Source organism: Diplotaxodon limnothrissa, linkage group LG11 (genome assembly GCF_057381915.1).
Source record: "Diplotaxodon limnothrissa isolate DT_005_m linkage group LG11, D_limnothrissa_male_GT1.1, whole genome shotgun sequence".
In the NCBI taxonomy this organism is placed as follows: Eukaryota; Metazoa; Chordata; class Actinopteri; order Cichliformes; family Cichlidae; genus Diplotaxodon; species Diplotaxodon limnothrissa.
In genome coordinates, this window is record NC_140606.1 from 27,627,531 (window position 1) to 27,654,892 (window position 27,362).

Below are 27,362 nucleotides of genomic sequence, written 5' to 3' on the forward strand. Positions count from 1 at the left end.
TTAGTATGGGCGGTTGGCATCTTTCGGCCTTTTGAGCTGCACTTTCAGTCTCTTCATGCCAATCTGGAAGCCATTCATGGCCTGGATGGCGGCCTGAGCGCTGGCTGGGTTGTCAAAACTCACAAATCCTGAAAGACAGGCAAAATGCTAACTTTAGTCATTTTGTCAGGCGGGTTTACACGCATTAATTAACACAGTATTTCATCAGCCAATGACTTTTTCCACTTGTCCTTTCTTCGCTCTGATAAACCGGTCCTCCCCCATTCCCTCCCCCTTTCTCCCCCGTCTGCATTTCTCACCGAAGCATTTGCTCTGGTTGGTGGCACGGTCCACAAACACCTTGGCTGAGATGACATTGCCAAAAGGCAGGAACATCTGCAGCATCTCAGAGTCACTGAACTCCTGAGGCAGGTGGTAGATGAAGATGTTACACCCCTCTGGACCTAACACACACCCACACACACACGCACGCATCCACACAGTAGACAGAGTTTGATAAATGATCTCAGGCTGTAAAAACTTTGCACTAAAAAAAACTTTAAATAAGATCACTGGAGAGAGGGGCGTGGTCCCGGCCAGAAAGGAAACCACATCACCTTCTCTCTGCTGCTGTTGCTGGGGCTGCTGGTGTTGCTGGGCAACAAGTGTTGGCTGCTGGGGGAACGGCTGCCCGACCAATCCGTACGCAGCAGGGTACGCCGCTATTGGGAGAGACAGGGAGCAACAAAATATGATTGGACCACAACAACGAGTGGCAACATAGGAGCGTCCAATAGAGTCACTCTGTTCGAGCTGAAACGTCTTCTGCTGAAGGTGAAAACTATTAACTGTAACATACGAGTGGAATAAGTTCACCAGACAATGACACTGTTGATCTGAGCCTGTACACGCATTACATCTCCCCTTGATATTGAATCATGTACACATGATATGTCCTGTGTTACATTATCGCCAGCCTTTTGTGTCTTAATTAAATTGGATAAATCAAAACAAAATGAATTCAGTCAATCAAACTGTCCTTTTATCCTTGACAGTCTGAGAGCAGACACATTCATAACAAAGTCACAAGTCTGCTCATCTTGATTTAACCTCCTCCCTGAGACGTCGGCTGGGAAACACACATATGCATTAATAATAATACGGCTGAATATGGATTAGATATGTGTATGACTTCACTGAAGCTAACGTGATTTTTAGAGCCACGTGTAATTGATCCATATGTGCAACTTTGATTTACAAGGACATGCATATGGTGAACATCTGTCACATCATCTTCAGTGGCTTTTGAGCAGATGTATTTACTACTGATTTTGTTTGCATGCCTCGTCTATCTTAATGTAAGCAAAGCACACAGAAATTAATATCTATGAAGAATTCAGATGATTATAAGTGATCAGTTCTGTGATCTGCGCATACACCAACCTGTGTAGTGCTGCATGCCTGCGTAGGCCTGCTGTAGTGGGTCCAAGGCTGCTGCTGGACTCTGAGCTGGGGATATGAAATTTTAAAAAAAGGAGAATTTAAAAAAAGGCAATATATTAATAAATTCTTGTGATTTATTTTATTTCTATATCTGTAATGGACCTGGAGTTTATGTAGTGTTTATTGAGTTCTTGGTTTCTGTTTGTATTTTTGTTTTCTATGTCTCTGTTATTGTGTTTAGTCTTATTCACTTTGTCTGCTTTGCGTCCTGCAATTTGGGTCCGGTCCTCATCACAACATCACAGTAGTAAACATATCTCTACACTCCATAATGATTTGATCAAAATACCTTGATATGGGTGAACGCCATTGGTGTATAGTGTTTCTGTTTGTTGCCCATTGGAGGGAGCTGGCACGCTGCTGTAACCATTCACTCCTATTGGTGGAGGAAGCGCTGGCACAGGTGTTGCTGCAATAGTTGGGGGGGTGTTTGTACCTACAGACAGATATCACAGCAAAACAGAGTCTCTGTCATTGCAAATATTTCACTATACCAGAGAGATGAGAGACACAGCTCTTAAAGAATAAAACGTTTAGATTTATGGGAGAAATCTGGTGGTAGAAAGATGGTAGTAGAAGTACAACTTTCAGGATTTTAAAACCCCATTTGGGGGCAAAGTCAGGGAACTAGAATAAGTCTTTGTTCTTTAAAAAAGATAAAACTTCCCTGGCAACACTATGCATGCAGTTTTTATGTCTCAGTGACCAGCGAAATTAAAATGAATTAAAAATAATACTTCAAAAGAAGTGCCTTGAGGCTTTTTAAGATAGCTACCAAGAGGCCTATCTTGCATCTCGAAGGACATTAACTATATTTCCTATGTGAGTACACCTGCTTCAATAACCAAACCTTCATTCAAAGATTCATCTTGCTAGACTTACACTGTAAAAATATAAACTGAATGCTTTAAACTCCTAGAAGCAGCAATCTAGACTTTTCTTTCGATAACATGAAACATTAAAAGGAAAAAGGGTTGTGACTATTTTTCTAATGCATCATGTTTGATGTTATAACAAACTGACAAGTACAGCTAGAAGATACATCCAATAATCCAAGAATATATTTAAGTACGCATGGCATGTAAGCCTACCCGAGGATGGTGTGATGGGTGTAATGGGTGTGGCAATGATTCCATTGGCATTGAGTGCTGCCATCTGCTGCATCTGTACGGCGGCAACTGTTGCCACAGGAGACAAGTACGCTGACTGGGCAACCAGGGCCTGCTGTTGGACAAGCTGTGGACAAGGAAGGAAGCAGAGACAGGAAGGAGATGGAGAGGTAGAAGAGAGGAGGGAGAAAGAGGGGAGAAAAAGTGAGGGTGAGAGAAAACAAAGACACAGTTAAATGGGTATGGGAAAAAGAGAGAGAGTGGGAGAAAAAGGGGAAAGAAAAATGAGAGGAAGGGGCAGGGAGAGGGAGTGATGGAGGAACAGATGAATAGAGATCTAATTACAAGGCCATTATGTCCCGAGTCAGTGGGTTAATGGTTGTGTGTTGCGGGAAATCTAATGCCAGATGACGTATGTTCTGTTGTGTGGGTAATAACATTAGCCTGAATTAGACCACTGATAGCCTCTTCAAACTTATTACATCCTTTCATAAGCACAGCACTCCCCTTACAAACTTGGTGCATGCATGTGCAACACAGCGAATGTTTATGTGTGTCTGTGCTTGCCTGTGCGTTGACCGCCTGCGTGTAGGCATTGTAGGCGGGGAAATTGAGGGTCATGGGGCTGAAGATGCCGAGTTGGGAGGCCACCTGCTGCATCCTCCTCAACCCCCGCTCCTTCTCTGTGTCTGCAAACTTCACCACCAGACTGGACGACGCCCCCTGCGAGGACAGAGGTGAAGACAGAATTAAGTTTCAATTGCAAGTAATTTTCGGTGTTAATGGGCCCAGGCTTCGTGTTGATTCATTCATTTCCTCTATCCAGTTAATCCTTTATGAGTCTCGTGGGACTCACGCTTATCCCGGCACAATGAGCAGTGCAGGGCCAAAGCAAATACATTTACATTACATTATTACCTACAAAAAATGCAAACTCTCCCCTGCGGTTCACTGTATAAGCCTTTAGAAGTACATACACATATTTGGTTGTGTCTGTTTGTTTTATGCGTATGGATTTTATCCTTTGCGATCATGTGCATGCTGCTTACAGGCATTGTGCGGCTCCCGTGCAAGCTGTTGATGGCAGCTTGGGCTTCGGCATGTCCTTGGAATTTCACAAACGCGCACCCTGTAACAAACAGTCATTGAATTAAAAATAAAAATGGCACTGCATGAAATGAAGCACTTTGTGGTATTATATTTGAGTGCATTTTACCTTTGCTGGTGCCATCAGGCCCTCTCAAGACAGTACACTCATCTATGCTGCCAAAGGGCTCAAACAGCCTTCTGACGTCCTCATCGCTTTGCTGCTTTCCCAGCATGCCCACAAATAACTTCCTGTCCTCTGAGAGGCCAAGGATGTGTGGAGGAAAGGGAAGAAAATGTTATGAATTCAATGTTATATTCCCAATGCTGGCGACATGGCTGGTATAGAGTAAAGGCTGTCTTCAGTAAAAGAAAAAAAACAATCTTTTTATGGCAGATTCAATTTATGTCCACCAGGTTGCAGTATTGACCACAGAGACCATAAACCAGGAAAGTGGCATGAAAAGAGTGTGATCTGAATGTGTATGTATGTGTGCGTATTTATAGAAAGCAACTTGCCAGGCACCCCGCTGACTACTTTCCATCTCTATCTGATCCAACTTGACACCTACCCTTCTATCTGGCAAACAAGGACATCTGTACACTGTGAGGACCTTTTGGCCAGTCTTCACAACGTCAAAGGTTTATTACAGGCTTGATTTTACAGTTCTGGTTAGAGTGATTTAGATTTGGATTGGATGGTTACGTTTACAGTAAGGGGAATGCATTATGTCATTATGTCACATAGACAGAAAGACATAATGCAGGAGTACGTGTTTGGATGTTTAAGCGTGTTTCTCACCGCCTCTGCCCTCGCTGTCAGCTGGTTTCACCTGGATTGGCCGATTCATCTGAGGGACAAGCAAGCAGGAATACGGATGGTCAACATAAACAAGCCTCTCCTGGACATATTTGTTTTCTAAGACTGACTTCACTTTCATTACATTTTAGGTAACATATTTTACTCAAACATTAATTGGTATTTTGTAAATCAGCAGGTATCCATCAAAGAAATTTTGACTTTCCACCAGAGTAAAATCAATATTTTGAACCTTTTTTTTTTTTTTTTAAAGGCGGGTTTAATTTACTTTAGCAAAAAAAATCATTTTTGTTCACCAACTGGGCAGCAATACCAGGAAAATGCACAAAAATCTCTTAAACAACATAACCCAGACTCATTACTGTAACTATATGCTGAATATTCACACCTGTGTACATAACCAAGGTCTGATATTGAGTCAGGGAAAACATCGGTTTTTGTGGCATGTTTTGAAATCCAGACAAGCATCAAGTGTAATGACAAATCAGACACAAATACTAATATTGTTGTAAAAGTAAAGATGAATAGACTGTAGCTGATATTTTTATGTGGCTCCTGTGTGTATCCAAGTGGGATTTATTTTTAGCAGCAGATAAATGAATGTTAGCAGGTAACAGGTGTGTCTGAACTCTGTCCGAGGCTGGTTGATCCCTGCCAAACGCACACAGTCTTACTACCTATGATTTCTCACTCTCTCTCTCTCTCTCTCTTTCAGCCTCTCTGTCTCACACACGCATGCAGGAGTACAGAGGAGGATTGAGAAGTGACGAGATTAAGAATGCAGGCCAGCTGATCAGGATTACTGAAGAACTACGGATTAGATGAGGGACAAGAGGAGGTTGAGATACGGCGACGAGGCGGGGGAGGCAAGGGAGAGAGAGAGATTTTGTAGTGGGGTGAAATGACAAGTGTGTAACAGGACCAGGCGCAGTCAGCTAAAAATAAAAGGATGTTGAACGAGAGACAGAAAGAGAGAGACCTGGGGGACCCTGCCTAACTTCGACTGACTGAAAGGGCAGGTGGAAGGCCAAGAGGAACCTGGGGAATGAATGGAAAGGCTGGAAAAAGAAGTAGTATTATTTGCCTATTTGCACTACTCTGCCTGGTTTGCACTCAATGTCATTTACCCTTATATTGTATATTGTATAGCTTTCTTGTTATATGTAAAATTGTATTATATTATTTAATTTTTTTTACTTTAAAATATTTTACTTGCATTTTTAATCACTCTTATATTTAAATGTTCATTTTCTATTTTATCTAGGGATTGAGAGTAACGAAGTTTCTATTCTCTGTATGTCCTGTACATGTGGCAGAATTGACAATAAAGTTGACTTTGACTTTTTGACTTTGACTAGTACATGAAGAGCGAGAAAGAGAGACCGAGTGTGGGAGGATGAAAGCAGAGCTGCCCCTGAGAGGATGATTCAAAAAGAATAGAAAGAGAAATAGGGGATGGAGGGAGGGCGGGAGGGAGGAGCTGGGCGTGATTCAGTCGTGACTTGCTCTATCTTTAAAAAATGTCACGACTACACCCATCCACTGCCATGAATGCTAATGCACGCGTGCAAACACACGTTCTCCATGTCTCCCCCTATTCGTTCGCTATTTAGAGAAAGAAACACAGGTCTGACGCACACACACACGTAGAAGCACACATAGGCACAAAAACATACTAAACACACACAGTGCTTAGTCATAGCACTGAGGCAATGAGGCACAGTGTTAATGCCAGGGGAATGGGCTGGGGGAGGAGGAAGAGGAGGAGAGCTGCAGAATGATGGCGGTGAAAAGAGGAAAGCAAGAAGAGAAGCAGGGGGGTGGAAGGAAGGGAGGAGGGCAAAGCCGCAAAGACATAGAAGACAATTCTAGTTTCAAAATAACTTCTAAAAGTTTGAAATAAATAATGTTAAAGAAATCATGTACTTATGTCTCACTGCCAGTCAATATGTGATATTTCCTTTAAAATAGGTACTTTATGTCTATGAGGAGTTACTGAAAGATGGGAATAAAAACACAGGAAGAGAAAAGGAGGGCAGAGAGAAGGAGGATCAGAGCTGCAGAATGAAGGTGATGAAAAGAAGGAAACAAGAAGAGAAAAAAGAAGGCTGGATCAAAAGGAGGGATGGAGGTAGGAGACGAGGCTAAAGGAGATATGAGCCAGTGAAGTGACATCTAAATATACAGCAAGAAAACACGCTCATCAAGTACAGTTTCACATTTTGCAAAATAAATTCACAATGAGTTCTAAAACTATTTATTATTAATTATATACTTTTTTGATTGTAAACAAAAGATTAATCAAAATAGAACAAATAAAGAACATAGAGCAAAAAACAAAAGGTATTGAATAAAAAGGAACGGAATGGATCTCACCAAAAAGCTCTTATCTGTGGGTACATTACTCTAAAAAGTGGAGGAATATAATCTTCATTCATATGCAGAGATTTGCTGTTTGTTCTTTAACACATTAATAATAATAATAGTAATGAGGAAATTATAATAATAGTATTATATTATTATATATAGGTCTCAGAAAGGATCCATGTATATATTAATACCTCCCTGCCAATCAAAATAGGATTTTAAGCTCAATAATATGTAGTTTACAGCTATAGTTATTGAAAGACGGTGATAAAAACAGAGGAAGAAAAAAAGATGGGAAGAGACAGAGAGGAGGAAGACAGAAGTACGGTGGAAGAAAGCGAGGAAGGGGAGAGAAAGAATGGAGAGAGGTCCCAGTGGGGTGTTAAGGCAATGTAATGAAGCTGGTAATTGAAGAGAGGGAAGAGCAGCGAGAGACTGATCCATACATTTGATTAATCAGCTCTTAGCTGTCACCACAAAGCTATTGATCTAAGACAAGGCCATCACACACACACACACACACACACACACACACACACACACACACACACACACACACACACACACACACACACACACAAACATGGGCACACAAGGGGTGTGCAAAGGAAGGAATGATATGTACTTTTAACCCCACACTTTTATCGACTCAAGCTGTCAGCATCATCATAACCTTATGGAAAATACACATAAACTTCCCCCTAAACTAAGCTGTAGTGCCTCTTCACCTCACTGTGCAATACCTTTTGTGCAATACTTTTGTAAATAGTCAACAGTGCAATAGACCTCAATACTTGAAATGTGCAATTCACTTGTATTTTTATTTTTTATTCCTATTTATTCTATTTATCCCCTTCGTATATTTTATTTATATTGTCTCTGTATTATATATATGTGTGTGTGTGTGTGTGTGTATATATATATATAATATTCTGTAACTCTGTAACTTCTGTCGGTGCTGTGCTTTTTTGGAAATCGAATTTCCCAGAGGAACCCACCCGAGGGATTAATAAAGTTCTATCTTATCTATCTTATCTTATCTTATCTTATCTTATCTGACCGTCTTCCATAACCTTGAATCCATCCATCCATCCATCCATCCATCCATAACCTTGCATCCATCCATCCATCCATCCATCCATCATAATCCTAGCCCTGCTCAGGGTGCTTTTGCTGTCCATCTAAGTTGCCATCCATCTTGTGATACAAACTCATTGATCAGCTCCGTCTTGTCCATTGATTTCGGATTGTGTTGTAGAGCAGGCTGATTGTAGCAGGATCTACATCCACTGACCCTTTCCCTATCCCTCTAGCCATCCATCACTTCTTCCATTTGTTCATTCATTAGGCCTATTCAAGCTCATCCTTGAAACAGACTGAACAGAAACACCTCCTGATTTCAAACTAAGGCCTTTGAATCAAAGCTTATCAAAGCATCTGTGCGAGTGTGCGTGCGTGTGTGTGTGTGTGAACTTTAATAGAACCATATAATATGAATCCCACATGATGTACTGCAAAGGATGAGAGGAAGAATCAGAAGAGATGAGGAAAAGCAGCAGGTGAAAGGTGCAGTCGGCCGGCATAAAGACACAATAGCACTGGAAAATTGGCATAGCAACGAGATCGTTGTCATGGCAATCATATGACGGCACACTGGGTAGGTAAACAAGAACGCTGGTTGCCAAGGGCGACTCCTGTGCTCTTTGAGTAAACAAAGAATTTGTGCTGGAGGAGCGTTTGCTGGCTTTAACATCACACATTTTTCCTGCCTTGTAAAATAATAAGAGAAAGATGAGCATTTATCATAAGGACATAACACACAGAATATCATGAAACCCTCAGAATCGGCTGATTTGTAAAATAACTTCAGTATATTTAATGAAGCCCTACATGAAAATGCTTCAAAATTTTCATGTAGATGTACAAAGGGGTGGGTCAAAATTTGGTGCTTTTTTTAAGTCACCTTATTTTTACCAGCATTTTTTAAAGCAGGAAAGTAAAAAAGGAGGTAGCCACATGAACTTTTCAGGGCTGAAATTCACATTTAAGCTCATTCAAAGACAGCAAGAAAATCAATTTTACACCCACTCAAAGTGTCTCAATCTAAAACAATCTAGACTAAATTCTTCCCACCTTTGCGCCATTGGTATAGGATATATAACAAAAGCAAAAGTGCACTTTAATGTCGCTGACAGTGAGTAGCAAAAAAACCCCAAAAAACGGTACCCTGGATGCTTAATCTGTTTTCACAGAAAATCACATCTGTGAGCCACATCTCCACGTGCGATAGGTGGCTTGTCAAAAAAATACCATCTAAAAGGTTTCCTGTTTACCTACATTTAAATATGAGGCTCATTTTCTAACTGTGATTTCTTCTGACACAGGAGAATCATGGCTATCATATGCTCCAAACCGCTTTGATGGTTAAGCTTTAAAATAAAAATACCACTAAAATTAGATTTTGGCGTTTGTATGCAAAGTTATCACATGTAAAAGGTCTGCCTTTTACCTACATTTTCATACCAGACATTTTTTAAAATGTAAATTCTTCTTTCCCCTGTTCAGCGTCCCTCTAACACATCCTCTTATCGTAGCATCATAGAGAGAAAAATGAGCCCTGAGTAAATGTAAATATATATGAGCAATAAGATGAGAATAATGGAGAGATAAAGGCAGTCTTAATAAGTAAGGGTGAGGGATTGAATCTACATTGTAGTAATTAAAATTCCCTTGCGCCCCAGTGAAAAATTCAAACATAGTATAGCCCCCGCTAGTCATTCACACTGTATTTCTGTCTCCTTTACTCCAGCACTCATGAACAGCCACATGCTCCTTTCGAGTCGAATTATCCTCTAATTACTCACGTTCCAATTAGGGCTTAATTAACAGTAACCATCTGCAAACACGTACAAGGAGCTGGCTTCATACTGGAGCGTGGTTTGATCCGTCCTGCTGCATACTAAGAAGCCCTCCCTGAGAGGCAGAGTTTCTATATCTCAGAGGAAAGTGAATTCATATGTGAGGCCACGCATGAGGGTGAGATATGTGATATACGATGGTGTGCGTGTGAGGCACATCCACACACACAAACGCACACATGCACGATCATGTACGGCATGCAAACACAGCCCATTTGCATGCTGAGGTGACAACACACGCACACACATACACTGACACACAGTATCCACTACAGTTTTCCCCCTTCTCAGAGCATCCGCCCTTTGGCACACACCGAAGCAAACACATACTACACACATACTGTTAATCTTACTCCCTGCAGTAATGCAGAGAGGATTGTGCCAGGATTAGGGGATATTAAATCCTTGGATTATCCAATCAAATCGTATTCTCCCCCCCTCCCCCACCTACACAAAATCAGTGGAATAAACCATTTCACAGTGTTATGAGGGAAGGGGGTAGTGTGTGCATGTAAATGTGAGCGCACAAACACTATTCGGGACATGGATTAAACGACGGCGCTGAATCAATGTTATCATTTTGTTCTTTTGACCCTTTTTTGTCATTAAATCGCAAGAAGAAACAAATGTTATCACAAACAGTAATATAAAACTGATTACAGAGCACAGAATCACAACATTCAATCGTGAGCGTGGGCGTGTGTGTGCATGTGTGTTTGTCCACCCTTCCCCCCTTTCAATCTCTCTCTGGAGCACTCCATCCACACAATTTCAGATGTCTATTTTCCAGAGTGCACAAGAAAGGAAAACTATTTTTACCCCTTCTCCACGATCTAGCATTATTTCTCTCCCTCTTCCTCTCGCCTATCCTCAATTCCCCCTGACTCTCAGCTCCATAATCCCTTCATACCCCATGACGTAGCCATCACGGCGTTTTTTTTTTTTTATCTTTCTTTTTCTTCTTTCTTACCATTACGTCTTACTTTCTTACTCTCTCCATGAATTTTAGTAAACCCATCCTCATCATCAGCATGCAAAAAACTAAGCTAGGCACAACTGTTTCTAACTGTGAATATTGAAAAAAATATTTTAGACTAATCCACATGACTGATTTATACGACTCTACCTTTATTCTGGACTCAACAAAGTTGAGGGCACATTGTAAGTCTGATTAAACAAATTAATTGTAAAATTAAGGACAATTGATGGTGATCACGCAGGCATTTTAAGCTAGAATGCAAATTTTGAATTTTAAACATTTTTAAAGAGAGAAGCATCAATAATTCAGTGAGCGTAAATTATTTTGCAGTTATTTTGGCAAATGATTAACTACTTCATTTTTTTTTTTTTAAATCCATGGTTTCAACATCTAGTGGCCTAATGTTAAAGGCACCAAATAACTATATTTTGTATCTCTCCTGAATCTATTTATTAACAAAAAAATACAAAGAGGATGTGTAGTTATAGAAAAACATGCTGAAAATAATTAAATGATAACGGATAATTTGAGTAAAACAATTCCAATTGTCCAAGAACAAAAGCAATTGTTTTGTTCTTTTCTTATTTGCTGTTCTTTCATCTTTTGCTCACAGCGGTGCACATATTTCTCTAAAACACCAAACTTGCTCTCAGAAAAGACTGCGGCAGGTTTAGCTCAGCTAAAGTCAAGATGAAAGGAAGAGCGACTTTGATTACCAAGAGTAGTGAAACCAATTCAGCTGTTTGGAAACCCTTTGGTTTCGAGGAGTCTGAACTAGAAAATGCAATTTTCGTTATGTTTCAAAAGTGAAGTTAACTTATTAAGCCATGGTGATCTAAATAGTGACCAACAAATCTTGGAGATAATTGATCTGAAATTCAGGAGCGGAGCGACACCCGGAACAGTTCCCTTGCTGTCATAAATCTATAAATGCCACCCCCCCCCCCCACCCCCCCTCTTTTCACAGATATCAGAGGGCTTAGCCGGGCCCACACGCTGCTCCGGACCCTCACTGAGGCCTTGTAATTCATCTATCATCTTTGCTATTCTTTTTCTTCTTCATAACCTGCTTCCATCGAGGTCTGGACTGATCAAGTGTGGAATTATGGTGATCTGCATATTTGATTTTTGCAAAGATTTGATGCCCTTTGCCCTTCCTGACACATCCCTCCTCATTTTTCCAGACTTGGGACCAACACAAAGCATAGATTGACTTGTGGGCCCCCTTTTTACATTTACCTTCAGTTTTGCGGTCCTTGCTAATGAATTGTGATTCTAATTTTTGTCATAATCAAGCCCTAATTTTAAGTGATATTAAAATACTCCATGCTAACCAAGTTTTCACTTTTCCGACAAAGGAAAATCATCAGGACTGTGACAAAAATTCTACTCGCTGTAATAGTCTTAAAATATTTTACTGTTACTCAACAGTGAAAGATGGTCCAAAATGTAAGGAAATCGCATAGACATCAGCTTCGCTTTCACTACATGTGGCCGGTTATGGTTCCATGCATAGCCACCCCGGGGTGTCACATGTAAGATATGGTAAATGTGACACCCTGGCTCACACCTCTCATTCACAGCTGGATGAAGACACTGAAACGCGAGAAACAGATACAGTGAGCGCTGAGGTGGAGCAGCTTGGCAGCACAGCTCCACCACCTCGTCTCTCTATCACACCACGTTAGGCTTTGCATCCCTCAGGTTACCTAGCAACCTGGCATCTCAGCTCAGCTCCGTTGCCTGGTAACGGGGGCCTGCAACCACAATACAAGCTCCTGAGCGGCCCATCCCCCTGCTCTCATCCCTCCTCCCTCTGTCTCTCCCTCATTCTCTTCTTCACACCTGAGAAGTCCGCCCTCCTTCTTCTCCACTCAATACTCTGTGTGGCAGTTAACCCTTCACCAGCCTCTCGGATTAGCAACATATTCTCTTTTCTTTCTCGTTCTCTTTTTCTCTTTATCAGGCTCCATAGTAATGACACCAAACCATCCATAAAGCAGAACTAACTACCCTGTTGATCCCTATAATATTATATGCTGTTTTTGTCAAACCCCAATGAGAACATTCTGCATGCAGCAGTGGAGCACTCACTGAAATTTGATCCTCTGGATTTAGTCCAACATAATCCAACAGCACTATAGCGGATAACTGCTAGACCTATGCACTTGGACCTTCTTTCTATTTTAGGGAGTGTAAGTCTTTTGAGAAATGAACGGCTGAATTAAAAAGGCTGCTCAGAGCCATAGAAATTCATGATTGCAAAAATCTCATATTCACTGAGATTACATTCAACACGGAGCCAGCGACACGTTCTTGAATGCTCAGATAGTTACAGCATGAGGCAGGATCCCAGAAAATTAAAGCAAGAAAAACATGTAAATGACTTGTGTGTTCACATAACAGCCTAACAGAACTAAAAACACCACACTGACTGGTGATGATTTAGCTTTTTTGCATGTCACAGGAATAAAATAGATGTATGAAATTGTTTTTTTTAAACTTCTCTTTCTTGGAAAACAATTCATAGTTTACACTTTAAATTTTAAAAGGTATACCGCTTTAGCCTTTTTTCACTTTATCGCTTGTATAACAAATCTCTTTAATTCATATTCTTCTTTTACAACGTTTCAAACTTTTTATATGAAAAATAAAGTTGTGTGGGGCCATTAATAATCCCATAATAGTTTTTCATTTATTTCATTATTTTAAGTGTTTCTCCACAAAATATTTTAAATAGTCTTTTTGAAAGATGTAATAGAAACATGTAACAAAGTAGTAATAAAGGGAAACCATCCAATCCTGACCCAAAAACTTGAAACAAAACTAAAATTTGCTGTTGCTCACACTATTACTATTAATATTTTGTGTTAAAGTGATACTAGCATAGTGTAATGCACATTTTATTCAAATATACTTTTTTTCTCAGTTAACTAACTGTAACTGACTAAATAAATATCATTTTATTGGTACAGGAAACTTGAGTGAAATTACAAAAACAAATTTAAAATATATTCCTCCATAAAATATAATTATATAATAAATAATTCCACTGAGTCATAGTCGTTGCTAAAATAGCTCGGTTGCTTCGGGGTAAATAGAGAAAGGATTTTACTCATTTTGATTAAATAATGTTGATAGAATTTAACATAAGCAGTGTATAACCCTGAAGGTTACATTTCAAGCTAATCCAAACCTATATTTTTCTATATGTAAAATGTTCTAAATTCCCTCTATATTCTTCATTCTTCAGTGAATTTTTTTTTACATGCTGAAGAGTCTGTGGAACGACCCTCAACGGGATCACTTTTCATTAAAGCCATAAAAAAGCTTGATAAAAGGTCATTTTAAATTTACTTTCTGGGACATTTTTGAAAGAACAAAAGGTTTCCAGCTTTGAGAAATAAAAAAAACAGAGCCTTTTTTATATATAAGAATTTAAATGCCCTCCCCACCTTGTATAAATGAATTTATTATACAAAGAACTCACTGCGAGGTGCCTCTAGGCAAAACCACGTTTGGACAAACTGTGCTATCAGTGAACAGAAGTAAATATTGGAATAGCTTACCAGTTATAACAAAGGAACATTCTACATGTTCCACAAAGGCTTATAGCAAACCAGAACTGTGATCATATTTAATTTAGTATGATTGTATTTTATGTATTTGTCTTTTGTTTGTGTTCTTTGTTTTGTGTCTATATGGTATCTGAATAGTGTGCAGCTTCATATGATGTGGTCCAGGGACTGTATGTAAATGAGTAGTTTACTAAAATGTGGCTTGTTTATATTTATATGAAGGCACAGCTCTATCTCAGGCCTGGCTAAAGCAGGTGACTAAGAAATATCTTATAATCAACAAGTTACTACTGCAGTACTTTTAAAAGTCAGTCAACCAACTAGTATTTCATGGCTGTTGTTTTTTTTTTTTTGCACATATACATTTTTGGATTCCCTAAAGAGATTTCAGCTAGAACCAAAGTGAAATCACCAGCATGGTAATAAAATAATTTTTGTTAACTACTTTTGTTAATTGGAATTTAATCTACTCAATCTACAAAGACATTTTTGTCTGACCTCAAATTGTCAGAAACAGCAGAAAAAAGCATAGATTTCTGTTAAATAAGGCACAACAGCCTCATTTTCACACCACATTTACTAACAGCGCGTATCCAAAAATCTGTGTGTAAATCATGTGTATGAACATATCACACACAAATCAGTGTTTTATCAATATTCTCATAGCGGAATTTGTTCATACTTTATGAACAATTTTTAAGTGCCTTAGACCAGGCTGTCACAGGAAATTAGTTAAGTAATTCAATTCAGTTTTATTTATATAGCACTAAATCACAACCACGGTCGCTGAACTAAAAGCAAAACCCGGAGCCCAGTTTTCTCTGTCTCCCGTATGAGGCTTGTTGTCCTGTTCCCATTGTTTTCTGTTGTTGAACGCAGCATTATTAAGTGTGGTGATTTACGTTTGTGTAATGTGGTCACTTAAAGCTCCAGTATTGCCCTGTGGTCAGAGGAAAATGGCCATTATTCAGATACGAAGTTGGAGTGTGGCTAGAGGGGGGACCTCAGAGCGGAGGTCATACCCCAGGTGCAACCAAAGTCCTGTCATCCCCTTGCCTGCCTAATCACATACACACATATTCAGACACACACCAGTGGCCCCCTCTGACAGATGTCTCTGTTTAAATTGACAGAAGTGCGCCCTGACTCCCTCCCACTCCTCCACCACCCAGAAAAAGCCCTTTCTTCTGCACACCACCCGCCTGCCCCTTCCTCCACGCTCATTATGGGAAACTCTTGTCTTGTTTCCTCCTTCTCTCTAACCCGAACTCCTCTACTCCTCCCCTGTCTCACCCTTCCCCCCTCCCCGTCTATACACCCCTATTCATGCCAAACCTCTTCACGGCCCTCCTCCACTCCGCTTAACCTCCCCTTTCATTCACACAAATTCACACATTCATTCACCCCCCCCCCCCCCCCCCCCCCGGGCATGGTCCTGTTCTATACGTCCGCCTCAGTATAGACACATAAATATTACATGCTGAGACACCATGTCTGGATTGCAAGCTGTAGCTTTGAGAAAGACAGCCTCACATGGACATGGACAAAATAAAAGATGCCAACTCATGCCAAAGCATGCCATGCCATGAAAATCTATGCAAGACGGAGTGTTAGGAAGAGTAAATTAATTCAAGTAAAAAAAAAAGGGGTGATCACTGATGAAAGCCCGATCCAAGAACAAATGCTGAGATCTGCTAAGGTCACCGCATTTAAGTGATCCTCGCATACTCTGATTTCTGACAATTGTTTTCTACTCTGAAATGCATTTGTTTTATTCAAATGGGAAAGATAATCCTCTTGTAAGCTTACAATAATCAGTCAAATGTATTTCCAGTTTCTATCTGCATTAACGTGGAACATCTATCTTATTTTGTAAAGGTTTCTGCTCACTAAAGAGGTTTTGGCCTTCCCCCCAAGCAAAGTCTTTTTTTAAGTGGAGGGAATTTACTCAAGTATAAATTTATTATGCCTGCAAACCTGAATTGGATGAGTGGAAGAAAACAGATGGATGGATGGATAAATATATTTTTCTATATGCACCTTTAATATATTGCCTTGACACATCATGCTTACTTGCATAGCCGCCCTAAAGGGCCACTTTCAGCCAGGAAAAAACAGTTCTCTATTTTAAATATGAGGATTTTAGTGTCAGTGGGCAGTTTACAATAAGCCAATGTGTGAACCCAAGATTTAAATAGCTACAAAAAAGCTGTGCTTGTGCAAGTTTTGAAGCAAACTTCACAAAATTACAACTCAGGTCTTTTCATTCAGTGAACGTGGACACAAGGCTGTGCTAAAGCTGTCTGGCTTTACAAAGCAGATGGTGTGTGATATGGACTCAACTTTACTGCTACTTTAGAGTTCAGCATCTGAGAGACACACGGCCTGGTAATCATCCATCCACACAAATATCATTTTACAAACAGGCCAACACATGAAGGTCCTTCTGTGTTTATTTTGTTCAGGTAGTACTTATGAGGACCAAAATCTGTTTACACTGGTAAATCACAGAAAGCAGCCTCTATAGCCATGTGCCAATGATTTTCATTAGCAGAGCCTAAGATTAGAACATTTATTGCTTATGGTTGTGTGGTTTTATTTTAGGTTCTATTTCTTTTTTATGATGACATTAAAGTCTGTGTGTAAGCTCATAGGCAAAAATAATACTAATAATAACAATACTGTGACATAAAACGAAACCACCAGAATCTTAAAAACGACCATACATATTTCATACCACCCAGCACTAGCTTAAGGTTAAGGTAAGTCTCTAGGAAATGAATGTAAGTCATTGTAATGTCCTCTGGAGTCATGTATAAACAACAGTGTGTGTTGGAGTATGTGTGCATGTGTGTGTATGTGTGTTAGGTCTTAAAGAGGCAGGCGCTCTCCAGGGTCAGGTTTTTATTAGGCTATGATTAGATTCTGCCTCATTTTTGTTGTGAAATATGAGGCAGGCACTTTTTCTCTGCCCATGTTTCATGCAAAAATGTACCCACATGCACACTTACAAACACACACACACACACACACACACACACACACACACACACACACACACATGCATGCACAGAGCAAAGACTTTTGTTTTAAACAAACAAGCCAAATCCCTCCCCTCACAAACACCCTTCTGCTCTGCATATCCCCTCTGCATCACTCTCTCCAGCTCCTCCTCTTTTTGTCTACTTCTTGTACACACACACACACACACACACACACACACACACACAATTTTACACCTGTCCCTCTACTCCCTTCCCATCCCACACACAGCGAGGATAAAAATAGAGAAACAGCACGAGGGAGGGGGTAAGCGATACACATCACAAACCCCATCAGGAGGGGAGAGATAGAGGGAGAGGAGGGAGAGACAGAGAGGAAATATAGAAAGAGAGAGAGAAACTGAGAAAGAGAGAGATTTGGGGTCTGTTCTAAATTGAAAGTGTAGCAGTAAGCAGTGAAGGGGAATAGTAAACAGTGCTGCTGACCACATAAATATGCTAAATTAGCCTACAAAGTCGCCCTAGTGGATAATTGCTCATCATAGCTTTGCCCCACAGGGAGGCTGTCTGCCAAGCATCTTAGATTCCACATGGAAACACACACAGGACGTACACAACATGGACACATTCTAAGTGGATCTGATAAACATCAACTAAAAGTAGTGGTTGATGTATACCTGAAGAGATCGCATCTATCTTCCCAGGCACACTACTGACATACTTAAAGGGAAAAGCGATTATTTATGGTGATATTTCCAATGTTGGTTCTTTTTCTTGGGCTGCCCTTAAAAGAATGAAGTGACACTAATTATTAAGAAGAGGCTGCTGTTTCTGCACCGTCTAACCATCTGTGTCTGATCTCATCAATACTATACATACACAGGATGTTGTGGAAGTCAGTTCAGTTTCCACGGTTTTGATTTTTGATTTGACTTAATAAAATGCTTAGCAGCTATAGACGTGTTTCCAGGATCAAGCCTTAACCCTGAAAATACTGTAGTTAAATTTACACCATCAAACAGCATATTGCTTATAACCCTGCCAGTGTCATTATGACTGACACCTGACAAACCATGTTTTTGTTCTGTATTTCTCCACAACATAAGTTTAGGGGTGCCAGCGAGAGCTTAGACCTCACAGAATTAGTAAAATCCCAACACTTTTCCAAGATCCAGCATTAACTCTAAAACAACCAGCGATGCACCGGTGCATCGTGCTGTTCACATCAGTTCTCTGTTGTTCTGATTTCCAGCTCATGCATGACGCAGCAGCACACTGTTTGTTAGTGTGAGACCTAATGTGGGGAATGGGGGAAAGTAACAGCAAAGCGTTCAGAGTTTGGAGGGATTTCACACTGCTACACTCTTTGTGTGTTTGAAAAAGTTTTTTTCTTTTACTTCACTGCTAACTTTGATGAAGTGAGTCAACATTTACAGTCTTGGACTGTTCTTTTGTTGAGAAAAAAATGTTTAAGTATAGCCTGATGTTATTTTATGAATAAAGGAAGGATTCCTAGTCTCTTCCTCACAGTGAGGATTACAGGTTATTAATTTAAGGCTGGTATCGGATCAGTGCTCATTATCAGTAGAAACCGAAAGCCAAGGTAACTGTGTCATATCGGAAATGAAAAAAGCTGGATCAGTGCTCAGTGTCAGACTAAATGTATTTAATCAATATCACCACTACAAACTTTTATTCTACTTTTTATTCTACTCCTCTGTAGTATCTCTTTTGTTAAGTACTGGTGGTGCTTCTTCTGGCTTTATAATAATTCATTAGACATTCAGTGTGTCACAGAAAGTACATCGTGTATGTGTGTGTGTGTGTGTGTGTGAGAGAGAGAGAGAGAGCTTCAGTTTGGCTCTAATCAAAAAACAGGGAGCAGAGTGCTGCCTTGAGAGCAGTGAAGCATGACAACACACACCTGGTAAGCTGCTTATCACACTTTAATTTCACCTACATTGAGATCTGCGGATGTCGGCGTGACCAAACAGATGTGTGTGTGTGTGTGTGTGTGTGTGTGTGTGTGTGTGTGTGTGTGTGTGTGTGTGTGTGTGTGTATGTGTGTGTGGGTGTGTGCAAGCAGGTAGACGTATGTGTGTGTACAAACAGTTGTGTTTGAAGTAGCACAAAGATGAAGGGAGCGATAAACACAAAGAGAAGAGAGCGTGCAGATTAAATGGAGAGAGAGATATCGACAACAAAGAACAAAAGAAGCAGATAAGAGGAGAGATATGGGAGGAAATACAGCAGCAGTAGGGCTGCAGAGAGATAGAGCGATAGATGGAGAGCAGAGGGAGATACGAGGTTAAAATCTAGCCAGGCTGGGAGGGAAGTGTGGCCTGATGAACAGCGACAGAGGGAGGGAGAGATGCATGGGGGATTAGGATGAAACAAGGATACTCTAAATTTGATGTTTGCATGAGCACGAGTGTGCCTGTGTGTATGACAGTGTCTTTTACCGGTGTACGTGTAAGCAAACTATGACTGAGCTGTGTGTCTGTTAGTGTCTCCAATGAATGTACAAGAAATACAAGCTTTTTAACTTACATAAAAAACTGTCAAAAATGAAAGAAAAGATGTGAGAAAAAAATTATATAACCAGGCAACAAATCAACATGTCAAACTAATTATACTGTAGAAATATTCTGACTGCAGGCATAATTATTATTAAGGAGAGAAGAATATGTATCCAAAATGTCGCCTGTGCATTGTGCTAGATTGCAGTGGTCCACACACTCTTTGGGGATGACATGTCCTTCTAATGGTTATCCTGGATTTGTTCACTGGAAGCTGAGCCTTCACCTCTGACCTCGGACACATGGTATCACCCAAGTGCTACAATCTCTCTGAAATAACAAGACCCACACTAGCTGCAAAGCCAGCCAACAGTGTATTTCTGTGGATCATCAAAGCTTTTAACTTAAATAAATCCATGAAATATATGTACTGAGGTTTTGTCTTACTATTGTATGAATTCATTTCAGCTATTCTACTTTATTTAAGCTATTTTGTGGAATTTATTTGGCTGCTTTGATAGAATAATTTCTCGGCTGTTGATTTGATATATTTTAGCCTTTAAAATCGAGCATCCACTACAGTATGGCTCTTTTTGCAGAAGTAAAAGTGGTTCCTTGAATGAGACACCTTTAATAAGATATCTACAAAATAAGACCAGGAATACATCTGTGGGGGCAGGCTTTTACGACACTAAATATTTATATTATTTGCATTTGGGAATAATGAGGAAACCCCTGCATGCACATATGAATTTAATCTTCATGTGAAAACAAATGCTAATATGTGGCGGATAAACATAAGCGCTTTCACATGGATGTATCCCAGAGGGAATCTTTGCACCACATCTAATACACCAAAACATCTGTGTGCTACAGCAGGACTTTAATAGTGGTTCCACTGTTAAATTTCTGCTACAGTGACAAATATCATGTACTATCTTGCTCCCTCCCTCTCGCTCTCTTCTTGTCATGCTCCCTCGTCGCTTCTCATTCCCTCTGTGTCCAAATTAAACACAAGGCGCAGGACACTCTGATAAGGCCATCTGTTCGTATCTCCCTCTCTCAATCCCTCTGCACTTTTTCTTCTTACTCCGTCTGACAGTCTATCGCCCCTTGCTGAAACTATAGAGCACACCTCTATGCATTTCTCTTCTTCTTTTCATTTCTCTACTGGCTGATCAGAGCATTAAATCCCATCGGTGAGTGGCAGGCAGGAGCAGTAACACTCTGTAGCGTTGGACTTGTCATCGAACGTTTAATTGCTAGGCCGTGGGTGTAAAAGCAACACATCAGAGTGTGTGATGCTACAGCTCAATTAAAGTTGTATGAGGTGCCCGACGTTCCTCCGCCGCCTGCAGTTTAGAGTGATCCCGAGATTCACACGCATACACACATATACACACAGACCTCAGCCCTCGTGCCTCACAGGGAGCTCAGAATCTGACTATGAAAATGAGTTTGTGATAAACTCATCACAAAGCTTAACAAATAGAGCCGGCAAAGAAGAAGAGTAGGGGAGGGGGGCGGGTGAAACGGTCAAAGGGGTCAACTAATCAAGAGGAGGGGAAATGAGACGAGGGGTAGAGGAACTGCGAGGGGGAGGGTGGAGGAGGGAGATGGCGCGCGCGTGAGAGAAGGAGGACTTAGAAGGGTTACCATTAATGACTGTGAAATGAGAATCCGAGGAGGAAGCGCTAGTGTGCAGTGAGAGAAAAAAATGAGTAAAAGACAGCAGGGAGGGAAAAGGAGGGATGAGAGAGGAATACCATGAAATGAAAGGGTTCAGGCTAGTGTAATATTCTACTGCTGTAGAGAAACTGGAAGACGTCAGGAGGAGGAGTTGAACACAGGACAGAGGGGATTTGAGAGTTTGGGGGGGGGGTGCGGAGATGAAATTGAATGAGAGAGAAAGCATATGGCAGGTCTGGGGAAATAAAAGGAAGAATACGGAAGAGATGAAAAAGCATTTCTTAAGGAGAGAAAAGAATGGGACAAAGGGAGGATGTGTGAAAGAGAGTGAAAAATCTTCTTAAGTCATTTCTAAATCCCGTCAAAGAAGTCAATATAGGCAAGGGAACGGAGACGAGGGAGAAGGGAGACATGCGCAACGCAGTCTCACGGCAGTTCCCGAAACAGTCACAAGCTCTAATCTATTAACTTGCGTTTCTGTAAACGAATTTTCCAGCTTTTCTGTGGTCCTGTACTCAGATTTCCTGTCCTTACATTTTTGTTCTGCTAGTCTCGGACGTACTGATTTATGTTTGGGTACAAAAAGTTCATATTTTCCACTTTTAAAAGAAAAAACAAAATTTCACCGGTCACACCAGAAACTTTGTTTCGAATCTTGCATGTGACAGATTTTTAATCATTTGTCTTATTTTTTAAGATGTTATCTATTTAAAATACAATAGCTTTTGGTATTAAAAACAGCCTGGTTAGGTTTAGCGATTTAAACTGTGATGCGCCAGCCAGAGATTTTCAGAGTTTCAGAGATAATGGGAGAAATAATCGCCGGAAGGTCAAAGTGGCCGGATCCCAAATTGTCACTTTCAAGGAGTTCTTTAATGTTTTTAGTAACCAAACGCCACTTACAAAGAAATGCACAACTAGCGAATTGGATATTTAAACTACTGGGATAGGTTTGGAAAAATGGAACATTTTCTTGGATTTCACACAAAGCATATACTTAGCACTGAAATACAATAGTTTCAAAGTCGTGCTGACAACAATATTTGTGTCCATGATCAGGAACAAACAGATTTTTCACAGTTTGGCACGAGACCGGGTTGACACACAGGTTTCAGTGGTTAGTGAAATGTGATAGCAGAGCTTAACCTTAGCTGCTCTATACAAAGTTACCAAAGCCAAGCATCAAAGTATAGAATTAAATGGAGACATTTAATTTAATTTAGTTAATCGCTTTAAAATGTTATCATTCGTTAGCTGTAGTCACCAAACCAGTGTCATGGCTCTGGATATTTGTTAAATATGACTGAGCTGTGCTTCTTGTTTTGATTTCATTACTGTATTAGTATTGGAGACAATTTTGATTCATTTATTTTAACTGGGCTTTGGGTCCTCTTTTGAGATTAATACATGTCTGTTCGTGTGTTTTTAGTTTAGGTAGTGTTTCTTCATTTTCTCTCTCTCTCTATGTCTTGATGACTTTTTCCTCCTGTGCTTTCCTGTCTCTGTCTTTTTGTTTAGTACCCTTTCATACTCAGTCCTATTTGTCTTTTGTTTATTGTTTTACTCTGAATGCTAATTTTGTGTCTTGTACTAGTTTTACTTTCTGGTCTTTTCCCCCCTAGATCGCCTGCCCCACCCTAACCGTCCTCACCCATCGTTGACCGTTTTCATCTGTGTATATTTGTGTAGTCCTGTCTTCCCCTTCTTGTTTCCATATTCTCTTGATTGATTCCCAGGCTCTTTGAGTTTATTTTTTTGAATTTGCGTGTCACTTCCCTTTTAGGGCTTTTTATGTCAACCAAACTAAAGACTCGACTTTTGTTACTTCCCTCTACTTCAGTGGCTGCACTTTGGTCCTCATTCCAACCCCAAACGACATCCAGAGTGATTAATGAGGCTGCTGATGGAAATATTTGTGAGTGCTTCAACTAAAGGGAAGTGTTGATGACAAACTGTGTCAGCCCCTCATTTACTGCTATTCATGAACCAATTCACTGAGCTCAGACATGCTAAAATTCTTGCAAGTGCTTCATTATGAACACTTCTGGCTCAAATTAGACAGAATAAGTGATCCAACCGGAAACCAAGACACACCAAATGCAGAAAAAGTTATGCTTTTCATGAAGAGTCCAGGCCTATATCAGCCCACGAATGCCACACCCTTGTTTCAGCACCAGCCTTCCTCAGGGGAGTGGTGCTTCTGATTGTTACATGCTGACTCTTTAGTAAATCTTTGCAGCTAATGAGTATCCGCCCTGCAAATGTTTCCTCTGTGTGTCCAGAATATCTATCACAATTTATCTGGAAATTTGCAGCAATTATGTTCTTGTAAGTCAGCCGTATAGATGATTTCCCTTTTGCGCTTAGAGACATCACAGAGGAATGTAGAGAAACTAAGAATGAGTTAAAGGACAAAGGGCAGTGCACACAAGAAAAGGGAGACACAGCAGACAGCAGAAAGGTGATTATGAAAAAAGGTCAGGCTTCTTAGCAGTCTCTAATTGGATTACTGTCACTATAGTGTGTTTGTATAAGTGACTGCGAATGTGTGACTGCATAGAGGTTCAAAAAAAGCATGCATGACTGCAATATGTATGCAGAGATTTCATGCTTGTGTGTGTCACAACACTTCCCTTCCCCCAACGCCTTTTCCTCACGCTCTTTTTCCACAGTTTTTTTCACACAGATCTTATCAACACTCTGGCTCAGGAAGAAGGTGCATGAAGTGAAATTCTGATCATTAGCAAGTCAACGAACAGAGAATTCGAGAGAATGCTAGCGCCTCAGAGATGGTAGAAGCACGCTTACTATTCTGTTCTAAATGGTGGAAATTGGGAGTCGGATAAAACTGGGAAAATGCCATTTCGATTAAACGCTTCGTATTTTAGCCACACAGTGTGCAAAAATACAAAATGCTCCAAAACGCATACTGTAATATCTGTTTTTAACTGCAGTGGAAATCAGGTCAGAGAGGGAAGAAAAAGAGAGAGAGAGAGAGAGAGAGAGAGAGAGCAGGAGTGACAGAGAGGTAGAGCCTGCGAGACAGACACCGCTCTCGCAGTTTCCCATCCATAATGAACACCGTCCTACCCCGGCCCCGATGCAGCGCACAATCCCTCACTGGAGCGACCGGAGGGAGACTGGGATGAGACAAAGGGGAATGGCCACATTAATTACATACACTCTCTAGGCGGGAGCTATCACCGGAGGCTAACGCAGGGGCCGACAGAGAGATGGAGCGACAGAGAAAGATAGAGAAATGGAGATGATAATGCTTACGGAGTACCCTATGTGTCTCCAGCGAGAGGGAGTGTTTGTCCTTAGCAGCAAGACGCCTGCCGGCTGCTGAGTTATGTCAGTGTTACTAATGGGAGCTGAACCTCCAATCACACAAACGCACACTGATGCGAGGCCACTTTTGTGTGTGTGTGTGTGTGTGTGTGTGTGTGTGTGTGTGTGTGTGTGTGTGTAAATTGGATGACAGAGTCTGTATGTTTGCTACAACAGGAATGTACATGGAAGCTTGTGTGTATTATTACATAAGTGTTAAGTGTGATTTATCTGGGGATGTTTATGTGTGTGTATTTATGTCTGTTGATGTGCACTTACCCCTGGTAGTGTTTTCTGCTCATGAAGAGCGCTCTGGGCTTTCAGCGCAGACTCTCTCGCACAGTACGTCAGAAACGCACATCCTGTCAGACAGAAAGAGGCAGAGAACGAGAAAGAGAGAGGGAGAGAGTAATGGTAGAAAAGGTCAGGGTACGGCTCTAATATTTGTCATCCTCTATCTCTGTCTTTGTCAGCCGGGTCTCAGAGCAAAACGTGAAATAGTCACCAAAAAAAGTAATGTATTTGTTCATGTTCACGGACACAAATTGTCATTGTTTTTCAAGACAGTTGGCACAACTTTGAAGGTAATGTTTTTTTAATAGGAGGTATATTTCATGTCTGCAGCCCCGAGTCTGGACCGGGGCTTTGTCACCCTGGCAACCAAGACAACAGGGCGATGTGATGCACTTTAACCCAAACCTTGATCTTTCTCTAAACATAATCAATTCGGCTTTTAAAGACAATTAATAATGTATGACACAAATTAACTGTAAATATCTGTCTTGTTTCTGACTTAAACTGTGATCTCTGGTATAAGCGGGGAAATGATTCCCTCTGCCACAAACCCCTTCAGTCTCCGAATGTGGACAAATCACTACACATGACACCAAACAGATTAAAAACAAAAAATGTGTGCAAGACATGAAGAAATGAAACATTGGTGTCCAGGAACATGAATAAATACATTAACGATTATGACTACTTCACCACTGCCTTGAGACTGTATTGTTATATTGCACCCCCCCACACACACAAACATACACACACACACTCTCCGTCATCATCCATTTAAATCTTTTAAATGTTGTCTTTTCTAATACCTTTCCTGATTACTTGTCATCATATATTCTGGATGTACGCGTGAAGATTAAAATATTGATATATAATCATGCATTGTACGGTAACTATGCTCCCTAATGATGTTACTCTAGAGCAGAAGAGGACACTCCACGGCACGGCACATCTCAGTACGGCACGCCACGAGTCAGCACACATGACAGCACCACAGACGTGTGCGTGGGGCTAACAAGGCCTTGCAGGCTTGCCACTGTCAGGTTCTTGCCCTATACCAACCACTATGCATGCCTCACGATCACTCCAGATACACTCCCTCTGTTTTCCTACGTGTTGTACCTGTGTCTGTGTGTGTGAGGGAAGGGTGGGTAGTAGAGCTGGCTGCCCAGAGCTGTTTACTACACCTGTCACCAGCACTAAGACAACAAGATTAGCAGCAGGTTAGCATCCCAGTGACATCTCAGACGGGCTCATGTAGATTCAGATTAGAGAAATGAAGTTAACATTCACGGAGTGCGCATCTCGGGATTTAATGGTGCCATGAGATTAAAAACAAAAAGAAAAAAGAAATACAAAGAATGATAAGACACACACCTGACATGGCACTCGGATCAGTACATGGCACACACACACATAGACACACATGCATCTTATGGTCCATCTCATTGCTTTTAAGAGCGGCTTACTGTGGCTGTGGGGAATCTCAAAACAACAGATTCTTTCCCTTGTGTCACCCTAGCTTACAGCCCCATTACACTGATTGGAGCATACAGTCTAATCTGGCTCATAACACAAAGGACCCCAGGTCAGTGTGTGTGTGTGTGTGCATGTGTGTGCCTGAATGGGTTTTGCTACAGTAGAAAGTTATTTTTCATTCATGGCATCTATCAGGAGATCCTTATTTCCACTCTTTATCATATATTATAAAACTTTTTATCACATTCTTTTTCCGCCTGTGGAGCACAAGCTTTACAAATTGGAGTAAATTTTTAAATACATTAGGCACCCGATTGTTTTATGAAGCATGCTGCTGCAAAACAGCGAGTTCGCTCGCAGTGTACGGGCAGTAACTGAGTTTGCTTGCTCGTCTTCGGGATCTCATGCCTGAACTCAAAATGAAGACACGAAGGCACTGTGACAGTTTCCATGGATACATGTGACATACACGCAGAAATATTTTCACTCATCTATCTGCCTCTGTGTCGCACATCTATCAAGCACCGGAGGCATCTTTTTAACTCTGGGTTACGAAGGCAGATCCTACCTTTGTGCATGCCAGTGTATTTGTCCTTAATCACAGTTAGCTCATAGATCTTGCCGAACTGCTCAAAGATAGGCTTGAGGTCCTTCTCCTCCAGATTACGGGGAATCTGCCCCACAAACAACTTGATGGCATCAGCCTCCTTCAT

At 40.8% G+C, this 27,362-nt stretch overlaps 1 protein-coding gene across 5 annotated transcripts; it reads right to left on the reverse strand.

Annotated features, from left to right (window-relative positions):
• Window positions 1–27,362, reverse strand: celf3b (cugbp, Elav-like family member 3b). 5 transcript variants are annotated; one of them, XM_085365594.1, is made up of 13 exons: window positions 27,218–27,362; window positions 25,159–25,241; window positions 4,480–4,528; window positions 3,808–3,936; window positions 3,641–3,720; window positions 3,171–3,314; window positions 2,574–2,718; window positions 2,258–2,269; window positions 1,772–1,918; window positions 1,423–1,488; window positions 597–701; window positions 300–443; window positions 1–128 (listed from the first exon to the last, which is right to left on the reverse strand). In XM_085365594.1, the coding sequence occupies exons 1-13, from the start codon at window positions 27,360–27,362 to the stop codon at window positions 1–3; spliced, it is 1,377 nt and encodes a 458-aa protein (XP_085221720.1). The 5 variants fall into 5 exon arrangements, with proteins under 5 accessions (XP_085221720.1, XP_085221721.1, XP_085221718.1 ...); XM_085365595.1 differs by lacking the exon at window positions 2,258–2,269; XM_085365592.1 differs by lacking the exon at window positions 2,258–2,269 and having other exon boundaries at window positions 3,159–3,314.